A 26,075-nucleotide genomic window follows, 5' to 3' on the forward strand; every position below is an offset into this window, starting at 1 on the left:
GCATCATGTTGTTAAATGTGTTTTATTAATGAAGACAAACTTTTTTTTTAAATATATATATATTTATTTATTTATTTATTTGAGAGCGACAGACACAGAGAGAAAGACAGGTAGAGGGAGAGAGAGAGAATGGGTGCGCCAGGGCTTCCAGCCTCTGCAAACGAACTCCAGACGTGTGCGTCCCCTTGTGCATCTGGCTAACGTGGGACCTGGGGAACCAAGCCTCGAACCGGGGTCCTTAGGCTTCACAGGCAAGTGCTTAACTGCTAAGCCATCTCTCCAGCCCGAAGACAAACTTTTTAAAACTACTAACTGTGCATATGTATTGAGAATGTGTATGTGAATTACTTAGTCATGTTTTGCTCATTTAAAAATAGTTATTAGGGACTGAAGAGATGGCTCAGCGGTTAAGTGCTTGCCTGCAAAGTCTAAGGATCCTGGTTGGGGGCTCGATTCCCCAGGACCCACGTTAGCCAGATGCACAAGGGGACCCACGTGTCTGGAGTTCGTTTGCAGTGGCTGGAGGCCCTGGCGCGCCCATTCTCTCTCTCTCTATCGCTCTCAAATTAAAAAAAAAAAATGGAGGATCCAGGAAATAGACTGAATTTACCCATTTGTTTTCTTCACTTGGGGCACATGCCACTCGGAAGGCAGAGATAGGAGGACTGTGTGAGTTCAAGACCACCCTGAGACTACACAGTGAATTCCAGGTCAGCCTGAGATAGAGTGAGACATCACCACAAAAAATCAAAAAATAATAATAATAATAATGAGGAGGACTCAGGCTAGAGAGATGGCTTAGTGGTTAAGGTGCTTGCCTGCAAAGTCTAAGAACCCATGTTCGAATTTCCAGGTCCCATGTAATTCAGATGCAAAGTGACACAAGCACTCAATGTTGCACATGCACACAAGGGGGTGCACGTGCCTGGAATTCGTTTGTCTGAAGGCCCTGGCTTTCTAAAATAAATAAAAAAGAGAATACCCAGCACCCACATAAAATGCCAGGTGCAGCAATGCACACCCATAATCCTAGCATTAGGGAGGCAGAGACAGGAGGATCCCCAGAACTTGCTGAGTAATTTGTTTATCCAAGCCTGTGAGTTTTGGGTTCAGTCAGAGACCCTGTCTCAAAAAGCAAGGTGGAGGGCTGGAGAGATGGCTTGGCGGTTAAGCGCTTGCCTGTGAAGCCTAAGGACCCCGGTTCGAGGCTCGGTTCCCCAGGTCCCACGTTAGCCAGATGCACAAGGGGGCACACGCGTCTGGAGTTCGTTAGCAGAGGCTGGAAGCCCTGGCGCACCCATTCTCTCTCTCTCTCCCTCTATCTGTCTTTCTCTCTGTGTCTGTTGCTCTCAAATAAATAAATAAACAATTTAAAAAAAAAAAAGCAAGGTGGAGATCTATACAGTTAGACATCCAACACTGACCTATGGCCTCCATATGCACATGCACACATGAGCATCCCACTTACATATACCACAAAACATAATAATGACTTGCTGGCAACCACCTTAATTGCCAAGCCATCTCTCCAGGACAGAACATAGTAATGATTTTTTAAAAAAATGTTTTTCTTTTCAATTTGAAAAGCATGCTACATATCAAGGAAAATAAGATTGATTTTATGGTGAGATACCCAAGAGAAGAAATCCAATAAGTAGTAATGTGAGATTTTAGGCTGAGAGAATTCAGGACTGAGATATAAATTTACAGGTGAAAAATATGAACCTAAATGTGCTCTCTGAGAGATAGTAAATGGAGAAAAGAGCTAAAGAATGAAATGTAGGAAACAGGCACAAATAAGGAATGAGAAGATAAGAGGATTCTGTTGAGAGGAGGAAATGATCAGAAAAGAGTTTTCTGTCATCTGAAGCAAAGAGGAAAGTGAAGAAGAATTACAGAGAAAGAGCCATTGATTTGGATTTTGCACTGGTAAGTTTTTGAATCTTCTGTATCTATTATCCAGTGTCCAATATACCTACACTAACTAAAGAACTTGGGGACTGGGGACATGGGATAAGGTGGTTTTCTTGGTGCTTGAGATTTAAGCAGCTAACTATTTATCTCAATCTCTATAGTAAAGAAAGCTGCAAAAAATGTATTTGTATAGTTCCTGCCTTAGAAAATCCTCTCTAGGCTCCTGCTTTGATGAATCCTATGTCAAGGTCATCATTATAAATATCAATTCTCCTTGTTCAGAGCTAGATGTGTAGAAGTAAAAAAAAAAAAAAAAAAAGTAAACAGGACACTGGGGTGAACGTACACTGACTGACTCCGAGGCAGCAGCCCCTAGACGTTTCTTTCCTCCTCTCTCACAACTTGTAATGCCTTTTCTTTTTCCCTTTTCTCCTTTTAAGGTGGTCCGATTAATTGAGGTCTTGATTACTTTGATTGCAGTTAATTGGCAATTCCCTTAACTATACCACGCACACGCAGAGATGGAGCCACAACTTGGCCCAACACTTCTGACACTAAAACCTTAAGTTGTGTATCAGGGGGTGCCATAGTCGAGTCTTGAGCTGAGATGTCAAAAAGGCCACAATCATCAAAATTGTAAATTGTATGTCTCCCATAACCCTGCACCACCTCGTAGAATCTATTCTGCAGATCCTCACGGCTGTACAAAAGTCTATACATATAAGGAGGTTCATTACAACACTGTTAATAATGCTGAAAAATGGGCTGGAGAGATGGCTCAGCTGTTAAAGGCACTTGCTTGCAAGCCTGACAGCCCAGGCGCCCACATAAATCCAGATGTATAAAGTGCCTAATATGTCTGGAGTTCATTTACAGTGGCAGAAGGCATTGACGCACCCATACTCACTCTCTCTGTCTCTGCCACCTTCGGTCTCTCTCTCGAATAAATAAATAAAAATAAAATACAATTTAAAAATCCAGGTGTGGTAGAGCATGCCTTTAATCCCAGCACTTGGGAGGCTGAGGTAGGTAGGAGGATCGATATGAGTTCAAGGACAGCCTAGGCTAGAGCAAGACCATACCTCAAAAAACAAAACGACCCAGGCCCAGAAAGCCAAGCGCCACATGTTCTCTCTCATATGTGGATCCTAACTACAGATGACTGGGCTTCTGCATGAGAATGAAAATACTTAGTAGCAGAGGCCAGTAAGTTAAAAAGGAGACATAAAGGGAAGAGAAAGGAAGGGAGGAGGGTACTTAATAGGTTGATATTGTATATATGTAATTACAATGATTGTAATGGGGAAGTAATATGATGGAGAATGGAATTTCAAATGGGAAAGTGTGGGGGTGGGGAGGGAGGGAATTACCATGGGATATATTTTATAATCATGGAAAATGTTAATAAAAAAAAACGAAACAAATACTGCTTGGGTCCAGATTTGTGGCCCCCACCCTCTCCCTTGCCCTCCCCTCCCTCCCTATTGCCTGGTCCTTGAGATGCTTGCTGGGTATGTTGGCAACTTGGCTAACCCCACAATGCATGACCCATATACCTCAACGAGGGACCAGGGTGAGGGGGTAGGACATGGATGAGCCTAACAATGGCACCAACTTGACTGTATTCACTGAGTGCAAAACTAATTAATAATAATAAAAAAAAAACTGCTTGCCAGGCATGGTGGCGCACACCTTTAATCCCAGCACTCGGGAGGCAGAGGGGGAGGATTGCCATGAGTTCAAGGTCACCCTGAGAATACATAGTTAATTCCAGGCCAGCCTGGGCCAGAGTGAGACCCTACCTCGAAAAACCAAAAACAACAACAACAAAAAAAAAATACTGCTGAAGAAATAGAAAACTCTTAAGTGCCAGATGATAGAAAATTACTTAAATTATGGTCCATGTATATTCTGGAACATTCTTTGGCCAGAATGCAGCAGTTTCATATGTATTAATGTGGATATCTCTGAGACATATTATAAGGTAGAAACCAGAAGTTGTAGAACAATAAGAACAGTATAAGCCCATGTATGCACAAAAACCCTGTGAGTATATACGCTCATAAATATGAGAATGCCTAGACAGAACTGAAAACATACCTGACAAACCAAGACCAATGACTACCTCAGAGGACGGGAAATGGAAATAAAGGACTAATCAGGGGGTTAATCAGCATGCTTTTGTCATTTTGGTTCTTTTATAGCATGAATGCACATTACGTGTATAATTTACAGACATTTTAATATAAGAAAGGAGAGTACTTGCTCACTTGACTTTGCAGCAAGGGTAATTAGAATGTAGAGTCTGAGGAGCTAAAAGGAAGGCAGAATGAAAAGGTGCTCCTCAGTTCTGTTTCCTGTTTGTTTCTCATCTTCCGTCACCTGTGGTTTTGAAATACATTATACCACATTTCATATCATAAGCAAAAACACTGTTCTTGCTCTCTTCCACCTCCTCCCCTGAGGATACACCAATTTCATTTGTAATTGGATATTCATAAGGCTTCCACTAAGAAGAATGAGTTTTGATACTTCCAGCTGAGTATCTTTCTCCCATTACTGTTAGTTGGAAAATAAAGAGTCCCAGAAGCACCTGATGGGCAACTGCCATCTTCTACTGCCACTGTGTATCTTTCCTCTTCCCTGGTAGAACAAGCAAGTGGTTTCTGAGGCCTCTGGGAACTGATGGTCCCTCTTTGTCAAGACAGCATCCTGCCTCCGTCCAAACCCAAGGTGGCTAAATTACCAACTATAGGCCTGAAGGATGAGAGGAAAACGTTTGGAACTCATGACCAATAACTAGGCTTTTCCTGTTTATCCAAATGCTAGGAAAGGACAGAAAGACTGGAGTGGAATTCTCTTCAGCAGCCTCACTGACCACGTCATGGTAGACCCAATCCCTCACACCTTCCTTTGCTCCATCACCATCCTGGCCCTGAATACTGATCTCTGAGAGACCCTGGGAATCTGCTACACTTTTAAAACCAATTCATATCTTCAATGACTCATGATGGGAGATTAAGTGACTAATGAACATATATTCTAAGAATGCTTACCAATTACTATTATGCAAAGCAAAGGTAAAAAGAGAAAAAAAAAAACATTACATGCAAAGGAGCATCCAGGGGTGGGAGAAAAATCAGTATGACAGTAGTTACTTTGGGGCAGAAGGCTTGTAGATGATTGTAGCAGACAGCTTCAGGTTTGCTGGGATGAACTTCCAGACCAGGCACAGTTATGGAGGAAGGGATATTTATTGAAGCTTACAGATCGAAGGGAAGTTCATAATGGCAGAGGAAACTGGCCTGCTTTCACAGGATCAATCACAGAGAGAGAGAAGCAAAAGCCTAAAAGCCAAAAGCCACACAGCACACTTCAGGAACTTCTGCTAGGCACACATTATATATCTTTAGATTGAAATTTGAAACCCACCACCACACCTTAAGATCCACCCAGTGACACTATCTCCAGCCAGGTGGCTGCAGATGCAAACTACAAACAATAAAAAACTGAATACAATGGGGGTCATCTATTCAAACCACCACAATGATGATGTTTATCTGTTTTCCAAATTTTCATAAATAGGCAAACTTTAGCCAGGCAGGCATGATGGCGCATGCCTTTAATCCCAGCACTCAGGAGGCAGAGGTAGGAGGATCGCTGAGAGTTGGGGGCCACCCTGAGACTCCATAGTGAATTCCAGGTCAGCCTGAGCCACAGTAAGACCCTACCTCGAAAATTTTTTTTTAAAAGGCAAACTTTAGGTTTATTTGTTTATTTTTATTTTTAAAGAGGCAGAGAGAGAGGCAGAATGGGCGCGCCAGGGCCCCCAGCCATTGCAAATGAACTCCAGATGCATGCACCACCTTGTGCATCTGGCTAACATGGGTCCTGGGAATCAAGCCTTGAACCGGGGGTCCTTACGCTTTGCAGGCAAGCGCTTAACCACCAAGCCATCTCTCCAGCCCAAAGTTTAGGTTTGTAATCTGAAAAAAAAACATTTTGTTTTGTTTTTAAAGACTGTGATAACAAGAAAGTTGCCGAGGATGGTAGCACACACCTTTAATCCCAGCACTTAGGAGGCAGAGGTAGGAGGATCATCAAAAATTCAAAGTCATCTTGAGACTACAGAGTGAATTCCAGGTCAGCCTAGGCTAGAGCAAGACCCTACCTTGAAAAAACAACAAAAAAGAAAGTTTAGTTAAGCCCATCTTGGTGGCGCACACCTTTAATCCCAGCACTCAGGAGGCAGAGGCAGGAGGATCTCTGTGAGTTTGGGGCCACTCAGAGACTACATAGTGAATTCCAGGTCAGCCTGGGCTAGAGCGAGAACCTACCTTGAAAAAACAAAAACAACAAAAAAAGAAAGTTTAGTTAGCTTCTGGGCCACTTTATTATATATAAAACATTTATTTTTTACCAATAATATAAAAATTCCGATTATCCTTCTTATTATAACTTATTACTACATGTAATATATAGCCTACTATTACACAGTACAACCTATTATTATAAAGACTCACATAAATTAGAAGACAAATCATATGACCTAAAACATGTAGTATAAAAGTTCTTGGGCTAGAGAGATGGCTTAGCGGTTAAGGCAAGTTTGCCTGTGAGGCCCAAGGATCCAGGTTCGATTCTCCAGGTCCCACATATCCAGATGCACAAGGTGGAGTTTGTCTGCAGTGGCTAGAGGCCCTGGTGTGCCCATTATCTCTCTCCCTCTCTGTCTCTAATTAATAAATAAATAAATTAAATTAAAATAAATCTTTAAAAGGAAGTTCTGATAAAACAACGAAGTGGCTGACAACCATATTGGCTGCTGCACTGCAGTCAAGGGAATGGAAGGGGACTTAGGAACCACCTAAGTACCAGTAAGTTCCAAAATATTTAAAAAATTAAAAAAAGGAAAAACCACCATTTCAGTCAACCAATGAAAATATCAGAATTTTTCTTGGACTAATAAAGTGAAGCTAAGAGAAAACAGAGTAGATGGAATACTCTGGGCTGGTAGAGAAATTTGAAGGCCATTCTAAGCAGAAATAAAAAGCTGTCAGTACTCCCAAGGGACATGCAAAATGACCTTCAGTTGGGGAGTAGCTTAGAGGACCCTGAGGAAGCCCTATGTAGATCATCCTTAAGGCACCTCTTTGGCAAAGCCAACAGATGAAACTGATTTTAATACATAAAATAAATTCCAAAGTGGCTTTCATTCCACAAGAGGATTCACACCAGGATTCTAATAGCTAGCTCTCCTAAGTGCATTTAAAGTGGGATTCCAAGTGGGGAAACAAGCAAGAATGCTGTTTTCGTGGAACGTGGTACCAGCACAAGGGTGAAGGAGATACACACAGAGAACACTCAACTCCTACCAAACCAGAGATCCAGAGACACAGAGGCTCCCAAGACCTCATCACTGAAGCAGACCTAAAATGAACCCAACATGGCTCAGGGAAATTTGCCTAAGAGAGGGTAGAAAGAATGTCAGAGCCACTCATTGGGTCATGATACACAGAGACATTGCCTCATACCCATAACTGATGGCTAACCCCACAATACACAACCCATATTCCCCAACTAGGAGGGTCCTGGTGGAGGAGAGAGGACAGGGAGGAGGCTAACAATGGTACCAACTTGACTGTATTCACTGAGTATAAAACTAATAAAAAAAAAATCCCTATTTTGGAATGAAGTTATCATCAAAATCTATGGATGCAATGCTAACCTCTATAGCCTGAGGAAACCTCTGTCTTAAGACAATAGATATTACCTTATCCAAACAAGTAGCATTTAACATTTTATGAAACATTTAATAAATCTAAAGATAACATTAAAAAATAAAGTGGGATTCCATAGCCAAACATGTAGATGTCATGATATATATATATATCTATCTCCAGACAGGCAATATCCAACTAGTTGTTTCTAGTTCACTTATAATGACCCTGGTCAGCTAAAAGCATAGACTTGCCTTCTCCACAATTCTCTCCGTACCCAGCTCAAGGAGTTAAAGCAGGAAAAGGGTGGTACTCAGTTTGCCATCTCCCTAGGGAGCAGAGGGAGGCAAGGACCTAACAGAATTGGGTTGGACAACAAGGAAACAATAAGAACCATGAAACTTCAGAGCTGAAAACTCCTTTAAAGATCATCAGCTAACCCAACCCAAAGAGCTCTTTTTTTAATTAATTAATTTATTTATTTATTTGAGAGCGACAGACACAGAGAGAAAGACAGATAGAGGGAGAGAAAGAGAATGGGCGCGCCAGGGCTTCCAGCCTCTGCAAACGAACTCCAGACGCGTGCGCCCCCTTGTGCATCTGGCTAACGTGGGACCTGGGGAACCGAGCCTCGAACCGGGGTCCTTAGGCTTCACAGGCAAGAGCTTAACCGCTAAGCCATCTCTCCAGCCCGCAAAGAGCTCTTTTTGCAAAGGGGGAAACAGACTCCACTTGTCCCAGTCAGAGTGGTGCCAGGATCCAGGCTCTTGTCAAGCCCACTGCCATTCTCAGATGGGAAAGCTCACTTAAGTGGCAGATGTATTTCTTTCTGACTAAAATTCCAAGCCACGGAGCGTCTGGCTTGATGCTGGTAAGAGTAAGAAAGGTGAAGGAACCTGACCCAAGAGCCCGTGGGCTCAGCAACATGGTCTTGGCCAGCAGAAGGCAACCGAAGCAGCCAATGTTCCTAAGATCTGTGCTCCTCCTCTCAACTGTTTCCCCCACTTCTCTCTTTTTCCTCTCTTCTGACTCCTGCCTAAGCCTCAGCTTGGCCAACTGCCCAGCTCCACTCAAAAGCCCCAGGGCTAATGAGTCTACCTAACTCAACAAGCCATTGTCTAGGTAAAATATCTCTACCTCAGGCCAGAGGTGACCCCTGCTCAGAGTAGGTCAACCTTCTCACAAAAACCATATACATTTCCTTCAAGTCAGGCAGTCTGAAAAGTTTTCTAGGTATTTTGACCATTGTTACCTCCAGAATGTTAAAAAAAAGGGGGGGGAGGGAGGAAGGAGGAAGAAAGGAAAGGTTTACCCATAGACTTCTGGGTGAATGCCCAACTGTCCTCTGGGGAGCCTGAATTTGCCTCTGCCTCCATCTGGTCTCATTTAATGGGGATCTGAAAAAAAACAGTGTTCAGGACTGGGGGCCTCTGCAGTGAAAAGAAACCTAACACCACCTCACACTTCATCAGGATCCTGAAAGCAGAGCTCTGCTCCTGTTACCTCAGCATCCTCCTTGAGGGTCAGAGAGGACCCTGGCAGGGAGAACCAGAACCCCAAAGCTTGTCCCTAAGAAGGTTTGCAAATATTTCCCCCAGCCACAGCAATGACCCAACTCCAGGGCCAGCTGAGAGCCTGCTGCAGAATTCAGCAGATGGCTGTCTCTAATGAGAAGACATTGGAGTGGAGGATAACATTATTTCTCACCCTCCTGAGCATGTGGCCTCCTTCCTCTGTGCAGGCAGCCGAGAAACCCACGGTTTCAAATCCCGGCGGCAGAAGCCACCTCTTGCCAAACTGAGGAGGAAGGGTCTGTGTTTCTAATTTATTCTGTCCCCCCTCCAGTTGTTACTTAAAATAATCCATCATTACATGACTGGTGGCTCCAAGATTTTTATTTAAAGCAATATGGAGAGAGAGAGGGAGAGAAAAGAAAACCCACACAACCCGTGATTGTGCTATCTTGGATTGAAGCTGAGAATCTTTTTAACATCAAAGAATCTCCAAATCACCCAACTATACTCTTTTCCAACTGATTTGAGCATGCTGGCAGATACAGGGAAAAGAGGGGTAAGCGGGGACATGGCAGAATTTTAATTTCTTAGAAACACCTTAGAAAGGCCAGCATTTTAAAAAAGAGAATTTGTGTCATCTGGTAGCTATTTCATCATTTAACCCACTGACTAGTAATCACATTTTGGACGGACTAGGTCTTTTAGTCTCCCTGAATGTATAAAATGAAGAGAACAATAACAACAATGACCCTCCTCCAGGAAGCTATTGGGAAAAACAAAAAACATGCAGATGGAAGCACTGTGAAATGGTTAAACATGTTACATCTATCCATGGTTTTCTTTCTTCCTCCTTTCCTACCTTCCTTATCTTCCTTTCTTCCCTCCTTCCTTCTTTCCACCTATCTTGAATGTGCAGGCAACTAAAAGCACTTCTCAACTGTTCATGCAAACACACACCATGGTTTTGACAACCCAGCAGCCCAGGCAAGCCCGGAAATCAGTACTTTAGTTTGGGAATATGTTTTTCCAGGGGACAAATCTTCCTAATTAATGTTGCTCAAACGAAATCAATAGGTTTTCCCCCTATGGCAGACAAAGTGAGGGGTCATACTGAATAGCAAAACCAACAATGACTAGAAATTTGACATCAGACTCTCTCCACAAAGCAAATACAATGCACATGACTACAAATCAAAACTTCATTATACTATGCAGACAAATTAGTCTGCTGTAATGAAGTTTTGTAATAAACATGCCACTAGTGCTCACATTTCCTGGATTTAGATTGTCAAGAGGAAGCAGGGCTTATTTCTGGCTCTCATCTGGAAGCTCTGAGAGGGCAGAGTTCCTGCATGCCTGACCACCGCTATATCCCCAGAACCTGGCACAGGGTCTGACAAAGTCAGTGCCCAATAAATACATTTTGAAGGAATGAGTGAAAATAACAGTGGATGAATTCACAAATGAACTGTTCCTAATCTGGCAGCAGAAGTGACATCACACCCATCTTCACACCTACCCATTTCCAACTGGAAGTCTTCAGGAAGCCTTTCGCGTTACCCACCACCTCCATCCATGGCTGGGTTTGGTCTCTTGGTCATGACTTCTCGTGGCAGGCAGTAGGTCGCCTCTTCAGCATTTAGTACAATAATTCAATAGGGATTTATGCCTGGCTGTAACACTAGATTATAACCTACTTGAGAAGGGGCCATTTGCATTTAAGGGTCAACAGAATACTCCTCTCCACATTCTTGTCAAATCTTAAATGCATAGAAAAGATGGAAAATTGTATGACTGCTCACATTCCTTTGATTTGTAGTCAATATATTTTTTTTTAATATTTGGGGCCATGTAATCTTTCTTCATTACTATATCCCCAGTAGAGCTATAGGGAAATATTGAAGTTGTTTTCCCATTTGTGGAGTATAATATTACTTTTAGTAAGGAGAGATGGCTCAAGTAAGGAACCTCAAGGGCAACCACAGAACAGCTGTTATCTACACTGATGGCAGAAGCCTGTAATTCCAGCACTCAAACAGAGGCAGAAGTTCCAGGCCAGCCTTGGGCTACATGGTGAGATCCTGTCTCAGAAAAGGGGCTGGAGAGATGGCTTAGCAGTTAAGCACTTGCCTATGAAGCCTAAGGACCCTGGTTCGAGGCTCGATTCTCCAGGACCCACGTTAGCCAGATGCACAAGGGGGTGCATGCATCTGGAGTTCATTTGCAGTGGCTAGAAGCCCTGGCACGCTCATTCTCTCTATATATATCTGCCTCTTTCTCTCTCTGTCACTCTAAAAGAAATAAATAAAAATGAACAAAAAAAATTTTAAAAAAGGGTTGAGAATATGGCTCAGAGGTAACAATGCTTGCTGTAAAGATGCAGGCCTGAGTTTGACCCCCAGCATCAATAACTTTGTCCCATTGAAAGAAGTTGGGAGAGCCATGGGGTGGGGGTTGGGAACACCTGATCTCCTTCTTTGGCCTCTGCACGCGCGCGCGCGCGCACGCACACACACACACACACACACACACAGGGGGTGCATATCTGCACACACTCACATACACACACTCTACATACTGCACATACCCATCAAAAAAGGAAGGGAGGGGTGGAGAGATGGTTTAGTGGTTAAGGCGCTTGCCTGCAAAGCTTAAGGACCCACGCTCTACTCTCCAGATGCCATGTTAACCAGATGCACAAAGGTGAAGCAAGGGCAAGGTCACGCTTGCCCACTAGGTGGTGCAGGCGTCTGGAGTTTGATTGCAGTGGCTGAGGCCCTGGTGTGCCAATTCTTTGTCTCTCCTCTCTGTCTGTCTCTCTGTCTGTCTCTCTGTCTGTCTCTGTCTCTCTCTCTCTCTCTCTCTCTCTCTCTCTCTCTCTCGCATTCTCAAAAAAAAAAAAAGGAAGGGAGGCAGGAGAGATGGCTAAGTGATTAAGGCTCTTGCAGGCAAAGGCAAAACCAAAGGATTCAGATTCGATTCCCCGGGACCCACATAAAACCTGATGCACAAGGTGGCACATGTGTCTGGAGTTCGTTTGCAGTGGCTGGAGGCCCTGGTGCTCCTATTCCTATTCTTACTCTCTTTCTCTCTCTCTCTCCCTCTCTCTCATAAATAAATAACATATTTTTTAAGAAGGGAAGGGGGGATAATGACAATGGCAGGTGGTAGCTTAGGGACAGCTGCCGTAGGCCAATCCTGGCTAACATTGTATGGCAAAGTTAGCCCCTGCATGTCTCTTAATTAGGGACAATGAACTTTATGTGTATGGTTAAAAAAAAAATCAGCATTGCCCATGTGAGATTTGTTCAGGCCAGAATCAACCATACTGTGTTTTTTGAAGGCCAACTCTTAACAATATGATCTGAAAATGCAACCGTAAAAGAAAGCTCAGTGTAAGAGCCAGAAGAAGTAGTTTTTGCAGATCACACTGTGCCTTGCTAGATCACCCTAGATGAGTCATGGAACCTCTCCAATATACACACAGTGATAGCACCCAAAGTTACCTCACAGGCAGGAAGTGGGGATTGGGCCCCCAAGGATCTTTTATTAGTTCTCTAATCATCTCACAGTGCCCAAATTTGTCTCTCCAATTAGAAACTTAAACATATGAATTATGTCTGCTACTGTTCTTGGTCTGGTTGATAAGGGGAAGCTATTGTGCTGTGTTCTCAACAGTCAAACGAATACACACAGTCACAGAAACAGCACTGTTATACAAAACCCTTTGTGACGTTCACTTAGACAAGATGGAATTGAATTACGCACAAGGACTGAACTACCAAGGTGCATATGTACCCAATATAGCCCCTACCCAATAACTCTCAGGCATGTTTAACCACTAAGGCTATTCGGCCACAGTAATCAAGTGACTATGGAAAAGACACTCAAAACACATACATCAAGGCACTATTTACATGACACCATGTTTCAGAGCTTACCAACAACTCCTAAGCTAGCCATACGTAGCCCGACTTTCTAATCTTCTCTCCCTAAACCCTAGAAATGTGTTCCTTGCAAGAAAACAGCAGCAACCAGCCACCCAAGGTCTCTTGAGTTAATTCCAGCTTCCCCTGGTGAAATATAACTTCTTGCAGACATAAAGGAAAACAGAGACCAATGACACATAAATAAGAGCCTCAGTGAATTGAGGGAGGGAATCCTGACGAGTGATGTCAGTTTCCTCAGAAACCCATTTATCACATTTACAAGGTCTCAAGTGCTTGGGCTGCTCTTTTGGCTCCAGAATCTGGTATACAATTGTGTTCCTCAGGGGCTGGGGAAAAGGATCAGTGGTTAAAGGTGCTTGCTTATAAAACTTACTGGCCTGGGTTCAATTCCCCAGCACCCATGTAAAACCAGATGCACAAAAGTGGCTGGTACATGCATCTAGAGGTCATTTGTAGCCCTGGTGTCTCTGTTTCTGTCTGTCTCTTTCTATCTCTCTCTCTCTTTTTAGATTTATTTTATTTGAGAGCAACAGACAAAGAAAGAGGGGGGGGGAGAGAGAGAGAGAGAGAGAGAGAGAGAGAGAGAGAGAGAGAGAGAGAATGGGCGCACCAGGGCCTCCAGCCAGACACATGTGCCAACTTGTGTATCTGGCTTATGTGGGTCCTGGGGAATTGAGCCTCGGACTGGGGTCCTTAGGCTTCACAGGCAAGTGCTTAACCACTACACCATCTCTCCAGCGCACCTGTGCTCTCTCTCGCGCTACCTCTCTCTCTCTCTCTCTCTCTCTCTCTCACACACACACACACACATACACACAAATAAATTCAAAAACAATTTTTTTTAATTTTTTTGGTTTATTTTTATTTATTTATTTGAGAGCAACAGACAGAGAACGAGGCAGAGAGAGAGAGAGAGAGAGAGAGAGAGAGAGAGAGAGAGGGAGAGAATGGGCGCGCCAGGGCTACCAGCCACTGCAAACGAACTCCAGACGCATGCGCCCCCTTGTGCATCTGGCTAACGTGGGACCTGGGGAACCGAGCCTCGAACCGGGGTCCTTAGGCTTCACAGGCAAGCGCTTAACCGCTAAGCCATCTCTCCAGCCCAAAAAAAATTTTTTTAAATAGGGGCTGGAGACATGGCTTAGCAATCAAGACACTTGCCTGCAAAGCATAAGGACGCAGATTCAATTCCCTAGTACCCACGTAAGCCAGATGTACAAGTGGTGCATGCATCTGGAGTTTATTTGCAGTGGCTGGAAGCCCTTGGCACACCCATTTTCTCTGTATAGGCCCCTCTCTCTTATAAAATAAATAAATAAATATGAAAACAAATCATGTCTTTTAGCATCCAATATGGTAAGGTGATCCAGAGCAAACTGGAGCAATGCAAAGCCCTAAGCCACCCCTTACCCTTAGCCCCCATCTGCAGAAAAAAGTCTCTGGATTGCCTGAGTTGTACCTAAGGTGAAATGACCTTCTAGAATGTTCCCCTTCACAACATCTAGTCTTCAATCCTTTTCCAGGCCAGAGAGGCTGCTGAGTGTATGGACAGGTCGATCCAAATTACAATATATATATATATCACTAGCGTCATTTCTGGTCACCAAGGGTAGACCAAGTGTAATCCAGGAAACTGAATTCATCTACCTAAACTATGCCATCTCTCAAATGTAGGGAACAAGGATCAAAAAAGCACTCCAATTGCCCTGAAAACACTAAAGTAATCAAATTACATGCCAAAATCGCGAAAAGAGAAATCTCTCGTGCCATCATCACAGAGAAATGTCTCTCATCTACTCATCTTCCTTCCACACCATGACTGCATAAAGAGCTCAGTGCTGAGGTGTACAAGGGGTTGGGGGAGGTTCCAAAGAAATGTTCCTGAGCTTCCAAACTGGGAGAGGAGATGGAATACATTTTTCTATCATGTAGAGAAAACACTATCCGATTCTGTATTCAGATTTTGAAAACAAATCAATTTCGATTACAAATACCTACAGGCTATCTATTTTTTTGCACTGGAATTACATTGCATGAACTATTTACATAAGTAAGCAGTAAGGTCTAACATCTTTGTGTAGCTCAGAGATTTTCATCAAGTAGTACTTGGGGAAATGGGATTTGCCCTACCTTTACCTCACTTTTCTGTCACAACTTAGGGTGCTAGTGTGCTTATGGAACAGAAAGATGATCTCCTCAAATGGAATCAACCCTTTCCTTTGCAACCAAACTTCTGACCTAAAAAAACAAACATGGAGTCTCAGGTCAATTTAGTATGATTTCTCTGCACAGCGCAGGCTGGAAAACTTCAGTTTTTAAAATGAAAAAAAAAAAAATCCAGAGTTGATTGCCAACACAGAGAAAGAAAACTGTTTTTGCAAATCTCACACTTATTTTCTTGTTTCTCCATAGAAAGAAGCTAGCTCCACAGGTTTTGGCACACAAACCCAGGTACACTGAACACACATCCGAGACAGATTTCCAGAGGCTCGCCGAGAAACATGCCAAAATATCCAGCCAAAGAGCTACAGTCCAGCGAACCGCACCCCCAACCAAGATGCACAAATAGGACCCGGCACAAACAGACACGGACCGAGGCATGTGGATACACACCACGGAGGTGAGCACCCTTGGAGAAAACAGGCCGACTCATCTCGGGTCACGGTCAGAAACCCGAGCGCCACTGCCGCCAACCCGGGAAGGCACGAGGGAGCGCGCGTGCACATACATATATGCGCACACGCCGAACCCACAGAGACGCAGTCACGTATGTAATGCATATGGAGAAACCCTACTCCAGCCAGTCACCTCCCCGCCCCCTCGCGGCTCGGGGCTTTCCGCCCCAGGATAAACCCCAGCCCTGCGCCCCTCTTGCCGAGCCAGTCTCGGTCCCGGCGGGCAGCGGTTCACAGGGGCGAGGCCAGGCTGGGGGGCCGGAACCCCGGAGGGTTCGGCGGCTCGCGCCGGCCATTCATTCGGCAACGCCCCAGCGGCGGGGCCGCAGCTGCAGCGAGGGAGGCGGAGGCGCTGGCTGCAGCTCTCTCCCGTGATGCAAGTTCAGCTGCCCGCCCGCGGGCTGTGCCAAGCGCCCCCCGCCCGCCCGCCGGCCGCCACCGGGCTCCAGGACAGGCTGAGGGACTAAGCCATAGAGCCTGGGAGCAAAAGTCCCGCCCTGTCTCAGCTCCTGAATATTGTCGGCTGCCCTCCACGCAGTGGCCGTGGCCAAGTGCCTTCGGTCCTCCCTAGTCCCCCTCCTCACCCTCCGGCCAAGGCGCTGCCACCCGAGCCCCACACTCACCACCTGGCGAGCTATATCGGCCGCTGCCATCGCTCCTTCGTCCGCCAGGGTTGCAACCGGCGCCGCCGCAACGGGAGCTACTGCACAGGAAACAGAGGAGCTCCTCCGACAAAGAGAAAGTGTTACACTTCGGGCGCGACCAAGTCTGGTGGGGGAGGTGCAAGGGAGGGGCCCCGGCCTCCCCTCTACCGCCCACCCCCTCCGAGTAGAGGATGGGGAGGGGACCGGTTTAAGGCGTCTCCTCCCGCTAGGGAGAGTCCAATTCCAGTTCTCTCGGCAACCCTAGCCTTAGGCCTCTACGAACGGGGGTGGGGGCTCTCCTCAGTGACCACGTCCTCTGGCCCCCCCCGCTACTGGGCTCCGTGGTACGTCCCGACCTGAATTGTCACACCCCCCTGCTCTCCCCTACATCCCTGAGTCCTCCGACCCTGGAGGCTGGAAGGGAGCCTCCGCTCCTCCCTCCGTTTGCTCTCTGCTCCGAGGCTCTCTGCAGTCCTCTCCCTCTTTCAGGTCCCCTGCACCCCCTCCCACTCCCCCTCGAGAGCCCAGGGTGCCTGGCTGAGAGCGCTGGCCTCTGAAGGGTCAGTGTTCCTCTGTCGTCCACCCTTCTCCCTGACCCAAGAACGTTCCTGAGGCTGGTGGGGGGGGGGGTGGCTGCGGCACCTGCAGCTCCACATTGGAGCTTAGGAAGGGAGCCACACTGCAGCCCTACAACTGAGCTATGACTTGTGCAATACGAGGCCAGGGGTCCAGATACATCCCTAACTGTCCTGGGGTTCCCAAGCCGAGCTCTTCACTACTGTACTTAATATAAATAGTCCTCAACCCCCCCCCACTCCTGCATAAGCAGAGGCGCAGAGTATCCCCAGTTGTAAGATCTGAGGTGGCAGGAGTCTTAGAGGGACCCAAGGTCTTCAGGTCTGTTGAGCTAAATGGAAGCACTAGAGGGACAGGCGTTCTGTCCTACCCTCACCCCCCCCCCTTAATCCTAATTAACCTTGTCTTGTGGCTGACCTGCCTACTCTCCTATTTTTCTCCTGTACTACTGCTCCTGCGGGGTGGGGGGGGGGCTTCCCTGTTCTGCCATCTCTCCAGCCCTTGAATCCACCTCTCTGGTATGGAATTGGCTTCCCGGGCAGATTTGTCATGTCCCAGGCCCCAGCAAATGAGGACTCTCTTCTCCACTCTTCAAAAGGGTAGGATCCTTGTTCTCTTTCAGAAAGGAATGAGGGATGGGGTACGGGGGTGGGGGTGGTATGGGGGAAATCCTGACTGTAAGGGCACTGCGGCTTGGGAAATGACCTCACAGATGCCCAAGGCAGGAGAAGCTGAGAGGAGGTAAGGGGAATCAAGGAGAGGGAATGAGAAAAGAATCTCTCAGGGCAAGGAAACAGTGACTACAGGAAAAGCTTCCCTGGCACCTGATTCCACCTGGCTGTGCTTCTCACTCTCTCTCCAGCAGATCTTTATGTAATCTATGCATTGCGACAGCAGGGTCTCTGAGATGTAGCCCCAGGGAGACCTAGAAACTTTAAGGTACTCCACTAGGTGATCTTAAACAGAAGAAAAAAGTGACACGAAGAAAAGGGAGCAGCAGGGACAGTCATAAAGAACTCAGTATTCCAAAGGAACCCATTGTGTCTTCATCACTGCTCTAGCGACCCAAGAGTGGTCTAAAGAAAAGAGCCTAGCACAGTCAGGAACGTGTTCAGGCCCACAGAGATAACTAGTGGCAAGGAAGAAGGGCAGATCTTCTGGAACTCTGGGAAACTGTTAGGCCCCGTCTTGGTATGGCAGCACCACCTGAGACAAGGGCTAAATTTGAGGAACTGCTATAAGGCTTGGGCCCCAGCTGGCTGAAGGCGGGCGTTAGAAGTGACTAGCTACTTCTAGGCTAGCCCTCCAGGAGGGAGCTGGTCTTCCCTGGCAAAGGCTGAGGTGTGGTGGATGAGAAAAATGCTCTAGGCTAAGCTTTGATCTGGGCATTGAGTTTGGGTTGGGAGGAGGCAGAGAACTGGGAGGGCGTAGCTGGAGGCTGTAGTGGAGTTCTGGGGCTCCCTAGGAATCCTGTCTGTCTCTTCCCCCACCCCACACACCCCACACATTGCCTCATAGTGCTAGGGGCACTTTAGCATGGACTCTTTGGAGTCCTGCCCACGTGTCCCACTCAGCCATCTGTCCCTAGGAGGCTATCAGAAGCTCAACAAGGCCTCTTCTTTCACAACACTGGACCTGCCAGTCTGGGACCAAATGCATCAATCAAGTCTCTTGTAGCAGATTGGTTTCTTTCATACCAACCTGCTTTCTTCTGCTACAAATGGCTCCAGGGGCCTGAGGCCTCCCGATTTCCATGGGAATGTGGAGCACTGTGTATGTAGGAGTTGATAGGTGATTGTGTATTTGATGTGTCACTTTATGCATTGGTATGTTTTGTCAGTGTGTGCCTGTGTGTACATCTGTGTCAATGGGTTTATGTTGACATGTAATTATTCCTATATGTGTGTATTTGGTGTGTGCCTGCCAATACCTCTACAGGGGCAGGTGACAGGGTCTAGTGATATATATATATATATACATATATATATGTATGTATGTATATGTATATGTATACATACACACATGCATATACATACATACATACATATATATGTGTGTACACACACACACACACACACACACACACACACACACATATATATATATACACACACACACACATACATACATACATACATCTCCAGGCTGGCCTCAAACTCACAATTCTCCTGCCTCAGCCTCCTGAGTGCTGGGATTACAGGTATGAGCCACAATGCCTCATTGTTATATATGTTGATGTGTGTCAGTATGTGTGTGAATGTAGAGAGGCTTTATCCTGCTGTGTTCTGAACTTTTACATATCTTACCTTACACTGCTCAATCCAGTGAGTGTGTCAACAATGAAACAATGACCCACAGAGATGTCAATTAGAATGCTCATGTCAACAGAGGTTTAGAAATTTCTTTAGTCTCTTGTCTTCCAGTCTTTGGACCTGGTCACCTTCTCATGTACAGGGGAGACAGAAGGACTGAAAAGAGATCTCATGTAAGTGGTCAGTTAGTGGGTTTTGTTCCTTGACTGTCGCTTTATAGGACAAAAAAAAAAAATCCCTGGGCTGGTGAGATGGCTTAGCACTTAAGGTGCTTGCCTGTGAAGCCTAAGGGCCCATGTTGGAATCTCCAGATTCCACGTAAACCAGACGCACAAGGTTGCACGTGTGCACAAGGTGCATACATCTGGAGTTCCATTGCAGTGGCTGGAGACCCTGGTGCATCACTTCTCTTCCATTGTCTTTCATTAACAACAAAAAAAAAGAAATCCAAGAAACAGTCCCCTTTATGGAGAGAAAATTTTAGAGTCTTAGGTACTACCATGAACACGTGTACATGTTTGATGTGTCCTGGTGGCGTCTGGGCCACCAAGGCCCAGCGCAGTGTCTGGCAGGTGCTCAGTCACTGTCGGTGGAGCGAAGAAAATGCAGCAGTATGTACAGGAGATACTTTCAGAATTTCCACAGTTCTCAAGGAAGCTGGAGCAAGCCACAACTTCCCTAGGGTCAGCAGGTGACTGTCATTATCATGCTAATGTTGTTTGTGGAGCCAGAGTCCTCCCCTGAGAGGGGAAATGGCTCCACTATTAGATAAGAGAGAACTCTAATTGGAGCCAACATTTACAGCCAAACTTTCGGGAGGCCACTGTAACTGCTAAGGTGGGGGTGGCTAATGTTAGACAGAACAAGGGAGGGGCACAGCAGTGAAATGCAGCCAAAAATTCAGGAAAAGCCTTTGTTCTGAAACTGAGGCTTTATGAAAGGAGAAATAGAAGAACAGTTGGTCTTAAGTAAAGTGCAGAAGCCCAGCCTGGAGAACAACCTAAGAAGAAAGTTGAAGGAGGAAGATTAGACACGAAACCCAGACTTCAGCTGCATCAGAGACACAGTAAAGGGGTTGAGTGCAAACAAGCTAAGGATTTTTTTTTTTGTACATTACACCTGCTGCGCCTCGTTTGGTTTCACATTAGCTTAGTCCAGTGATTCTAAAAATAAGGTCTTTGTCCAGCAGTCTCAGTGTCATCTGGGAAGATACAGGAAATTCAATTCTGGGGGCTGGGGAGATGGCTGAGCAGGTAAGAGGGATTACTGTATAAACATGAGGACCTGAGTTCATTCTCCAACACCGATGTAAAAAGCTGGGCATGGTCACAAACGCCTGTAACGCCAGTACTGACAGGGATAGAAATAGGAGGATCTCTGGGACTCCCAGACTAAAAAAAAAGGCAGTACCAGTTTCAGTGGGAGACCCCATCTATTTTTTTTAAATAATTTATTATTTACTTGAGATAGAAAAAGAAACAGGCAGACAGACAGACAGAGAGAATGGGTTCACCAGGTCCTCCAGCCACTACAAACAAACTCCAGATGTATGTGCTACCTTGTGCATCTGGCTTACATGGGCACTAAGGAATTGAACCTGGGTCCTTAGGCTTCACAGTTAAGTGCCTTAACCACCAATCTCTCCAGCCTGAGAGACCCCATCTAAAGGAAGTATCTTGAAAGAGCAAGAGAAGACACCCAAGATTTTTCTTTGGTCTCTGCATACATACAAATAGGGAATGCACATCTGCATGACTGCATGCACATGCATGTGTGTGCTCATACACACACACACACACACACACACCCACAGAGGGAGAGAAAGAAATTCTTAACCTCCCTACCCATAACTATTGATCAGAATCTCTGGGACTCAGGAAGCTGTACTTTAACCAGTCGTTAAGGGAATGTTGATTTATTCTAAAGTTTGAGAATTACTATTTGTCTAAAAACCTAGCTCTAGTGGGATAGGAAGTTTTCGAGGCGGAAAAGTTGAAGTCTGGGCCACTGCAAATAATGGCAGAACGTGGTGGATCTCCACAATGGCAGCAATGGGTGTCGTGAAGGTATGGAATGTTTAGGGTTGGGGAAGGGGTGACAAAAATAGTAGGGAGGGCTGGAGAGATGGCTTAGCAGTTAAGGGGTTTGCCTGCAAAGCCAAAGGACCTCGGTTCAATTCCCCAAGACCCACGTAAGCCAGATGCACAAGGTGGTGCATGCATCTGGAGTTCGTTTGCAGTGGCTGGAAGCCCTGATGTGCCCAGTCTCTCTCTCCCTCTTTCTCTCAAATAAATACATAAAAATAAAATATTTTAAAAAATAGTAGGGGAGACCTCTGTTATAGAGCTGAAGGGATTATGAAAATTTATTTCTGGCTGGGCGTAGTGGCACACGCCTTTAATCCCAGCACTTGGAAGGCAGAAGTAGGAGGATCGTTGTGAGTTCGAGGCCACCCTGAGACTACATAGTGAATTCCAGGTCAGCCTGAGCTAGAGTGAAACCCTATCTCAAAACACCAAAAAGAAAGAAAGAGAGAAAGAAAGTAAGTTAGTTTATCTCTTTTCCAGAGATCTAAAAAAAAAAAAAAAAAAAAAAAGGAATAAGATCCTTACCAAGATTTAAAGAGCTCCTGGATCGGGTTCGCATAGTTCTTAAAGTAACCAATCATGTGATTAGTGGTATAATCAGAAGCAAGACCATGGGGAGGAAAAGCACTCATAGAGGTGAGAGACAGTATCTCAAAGCACATTGAATCTTGAAGAAAGTACAGTGGTTTATTAAGAAGAGAGAAAAGCCAATAGTGGTGGCAAACACCTTTAATCCTAGCAATAGGGAGGCTGAGGTAGGAGGATCACTGTGAATTGGAGGCCTGGGCTAGAGCGACATCCTACCTCAAAAAAGAAGAGCCAGTAGTGGTGGTAAATACCTTTAATCCTAGTACTAGGGAGACTGAGGTAGGAGGATACCGTGAGTTCAAGGCCACCCTTGTCGACCTGGGCTAAAATGAGACTGCCTCAAAAAGGAAAAAGAGGAGGAGGAAGAAGAAGAGGAGAGCGAAGAGGAGAGAAGAAGCTGTACATGGTGGAGCATGCCTGTAATTCCAGCCCTTCAGAGGTGGAGGCAGAAGGATCAGAAGTTCAGGATTCTCCTCAGCTACCATAGCAAGTTCAAGGCTGGCCTGGGCTGCATGAAATCCTGTCTGAAAAATGAGAGAAGCCCGATGTGGAGATGCATGTCTTTAATCCCAGCACTCAGAATACAGAGGTATGAGTTCGAGGCCAGCCTGAGACTACATAGTGAATTCCAGGTCAGCCTGAACTAGAGTAAGATCCTACCTTGAACAACTTAAAAAAAAAGCATGGTGGTGCATGCCTTTAATTCCAGCACTCAAGAGGATGTGGCAGGATGATTACCATGAGTTTGAGGCTCCCTGCAGCTATAGCGTGAGTTCCTGGTCAGCCTGGGCTAGAGTGAGTCCCTACCTCAAAAAAATGAGAGCAGGGCTGGAGAGATGGCTTAGCAGTTAAGTGCTTGCCTGTGAAGCCAAAGGACCACGGTTCGAGGCTCAATTCCCCAGGACCCACGTTATCCAGATGCACAAGGGGGCGCACGCATCTGGAGTTCGTTTGCAGGGCTGAAGCCCTGGCGCACCCATTCTCTCTCTCCTTCTCTCTCTGTCTCTCTCTCTCTCTCTCTGCCTCTTTCTCACTCTGTCTGTCGCTCTCAAATAAATAAAAGTAACAAAAAAATTTAAAAAAAAATGAGAGCAAGCGAGCAGCATGAAAGAAAGGATCAGGATGGGGTATAACTTAAGAGTATTCTATGTAGGAGGCCTTGGGTTTGGTCTTCAGCACTGCAAAGGGAAAAAGAGAGGAAAAGAACATTTAGGAGATTGTAAATCTTGGGGAAGGGAGGAAGAGGATGATGATGAGGAGACAGCATCTATAAATGAGGCCAGATCTGGAAAGGTCATCTTCGGGGTAACAAATTGTTTGGTTTTTTTGCTCTAGAGTAGAGGTTCCCAAGCTGTGCTCTCCAGGGACAGTGCCTACTCACTCAGTGCCTGGAATGGTGCCTTGTGCAAATGGAGTGCTCAAAGTGAAAAAAAAAAGGATCAGTTAATGGGTAGACTTTTCTGTATTTTAACTTTTTACCATAAATTTTTCCTAAATCTTTGACAGATGCTCCTGCTTATCCGCTAGCAAGCAACAAAACGAATGAACAAATAGCAAATAGATATTAAGCAGACAATTCCAGTACTGATCACACTTAATTCAACAGTTTATTTTTTCACAGATATCTGTGCTTATGGCTATGATTTTCTATTGCATACACATAATGTAGACATATTTTCTGCTAAGAGAAGTGTTCTTTTTAACAGTGTTTTATTTCATATGGTACAATTTAATATATCTATTTTTTCATGGCATTCTTGCAAGAGAACCATGATATCCAGATGCCATGCTACGTGAACCATTTTTGGAGAAACTGTCCCTTACATGGTAAGGAGTTGTTGAAGAGCTTCAAGAGGGAGACTAACGAGCCTACCTGTGATTTTAACAGAATTAGAGGAGATTGTGATTAAAGTAATTTTACTTCCAAGTAGTGGGATTATATGCAGGACCTATTTGTTATGGTTGGTCCCCTCCAAAAATTTATGCTGGAATGTAATTCCCATTGTGAGACATTGGGATAGAAATGTAATCCTATGATGTTTAGATGTTATGATGTTTAGAGGTGGAGCCCTGGGTAGGTGATTAGGAATAAATGAAGTCGTCATTGTAGTGGCTTCATGATTCCAATTTCATGATTGGATTATGTTTTTTTGTTGTTTGTTTTTGTTTTGAAGCAAGGCCTCACCTTGAGTCTGACCTGGAACTCCTAGCCATCTTCCTAAGTGCTGGCATCAAAAGTGTGCACCTCCACACCCAGCTCGTTTTTTTTTTTTTTTTTTTTTTTTGGTTTTTTGAGGTAGGGTCTCACTCTAGCCCAGGCTGACCTGGAATTCACTATGGAGTCTCAGGGTGGCCTTGAATTCACGGCGATCCTCGTACCCCTGCCTCCCGAGTGCTACGATTAAAGACGTGCGCCACCACGCCCGGCTTCCAGCTTATTTTAAATTTGTTATTTAAAACTTCTATAAGTATGGACAATATACCATGATCATAATCCCCTCCCATGACCTTATTTACCCCCTCTCAAATCCCACCTCCACAGAACCCCTTCTTTCCAATTAGATTCTCTTCTATTTTGATGTCATTGTTATGCAAGTATTTGTTTATTTTTTTGAGACAGGGTCTTATGTCTCCCAGGCTGACTTCAAACTGGCTATGTAGCTAAGAATGACTTTGAACTTCTGATCCTCTTGCTTCTACACTTCCTTGTACTGGGCTTACAGGAGTGTATCACCATACCTAGTTTATGTGAGAGTGTGGATCAAATCCAGGGCTTTAAAAAATATTTTGGTGGGGGGCTGAAGAGCTGCTTAGCTGTAAGGCGCTTGCCTGCACACACACATAAATGAATAAAAATTTATTTGATTGATTGATTGATGTGAAAGAGAGAGAATGAGCCCCACTGCAGACTCCAGACACATGTGCCACTTTATGCATCTGGCTTGACATGAGTACTGGGGAAGTGAACTTCAGCAGCAGGCTTTGCAAGCAAGTGTATTTAGTTGCTGAGCCATCTCCCCATAATGAAATCTGTTATATTATGTTAAATAATCATAAAGATAATAACAGAAGCAAAGCTTTAGTAGCTGGTTAAAGTGCTGCATGCATGTCACCCCAGCAGTCAAGAGGCTGAGGAAGAAGGATGGGAAGTTCGAGACCATCTTGGGCTACCTACATAGCAAGATCCTGTCACAAAGAGAGAGAGAGAAAAAAAAAGAAGAAACGTGATTTCAAGGTCTTTTTACTCCCTGCAGGTCAAAACAACAGCATTCATGGCATGGCTCACAAGGTCCTTCTGGGGTAGTCCCTTTTAATAGTGACTCTATTCCCTCTATTCCTTTGTCAATGTTATTATAACTTTTGTCTAACTGCTACAACACTGTCTTAGTTCATTTTCTGTCACTAATAACAAAATACTACATATTGGGTAAGTTACAAAAAAAGGGACTTTGATTTTGGCTTATAGTTCAAGAAGAACAACATCTGAGAGCCTTATGATAGCCTTCTTGCTGGCAGAGGTTTGAGGTAGTGAGGAATATCACACCATGAGAGACATGGAACATGTATGTGTGTTTGGATCTTTCTCTCTCTTTTTATTTTTATTTTTTTATTATTTTTTTGTTCATTTTTATTTATTTGAGAGAGACAGAGAGAGAGAAAGCGAATGGACTCGCTAGGGCTTCCAGCCATTGCAAACGAACTCCAGATGTGTGCGCCCCCTTGAGTGTCTGGCTAACGTGGGTCCTGGGGAACCGAGCCTCGAACCAGGGTCCTTAGGCTTCACAGGCAAGCGTTTAACCTCTAAGCTATCTCTCCAGCCCTTATTTTCATTTTTTTAATTTTATTTTTTTAGAGAGCGAGTGAAAAAGAGGCAGATAGAATGGGTGTGCTAGGGTCTCTAGCCACTGCAAATAAACTCCAGATGCATGCACCACTTTGTGCGTCTGGCTTTATATGGGTACTGGGGAATCAAACTCAGGTCCTTAGGCTTTGCAGGCAAACACATTAACCACTGAGCAGTCTCTTCAGCCCTCTGTCCTCTTTGAGACAGGTCTCTTGCCACTCTAAATGAGCTGAGCTGCCATGCTACAAAGG

The 26,075-nt window shown here is 45.0% G+C and overlaps 1 protein-coding gene across 4 annotated transcripts in view; it reads right to left on the reverse strand.

The window, feature by feature from the left end:
• Septin6 (septin 6) overlaps window positions 1–16,688 on the reverse strand; it is a 93,885-nt gene extending 77,197 nt beyond the window's left edge. For 3 of the 4 annotated variants that reach the window (XM_004672600.2, XM_045140124.1, XM_004672604.2), the window contains exon 1: window positions 16,397–16,688. In XM_004672600.2, coding sequence (XP_004672657.1) covers window positions 16,397–16,426 — 30 coding nt within the window. In that variant the 5' untranslated portion in view covers window positions 16,427–16,688. The remainder of the gene's footprint in view (window positions 1–16,396) is intronic. The other variant, XM_004672602.3, reaches the window with a different exon arrangement.
• Window positions 16,689–26,075: the final 9,387 nt, after the last annotated feature.

Source organism: Jaculus jaculus, chromosome X, assembly GCF_020740685.1.
Source record: "Jaculus jaculus isolate mJacJac1 chromosome X, mJacJac1.mat.Y.cur, whole genome shotgun sequence".
Taxonomy (NCBI): Eukaryota; Metazoa; Chordata; class Mammalia; order Rodentia; family Dipodidae; genus Jaculus; species Jaculus jaculus.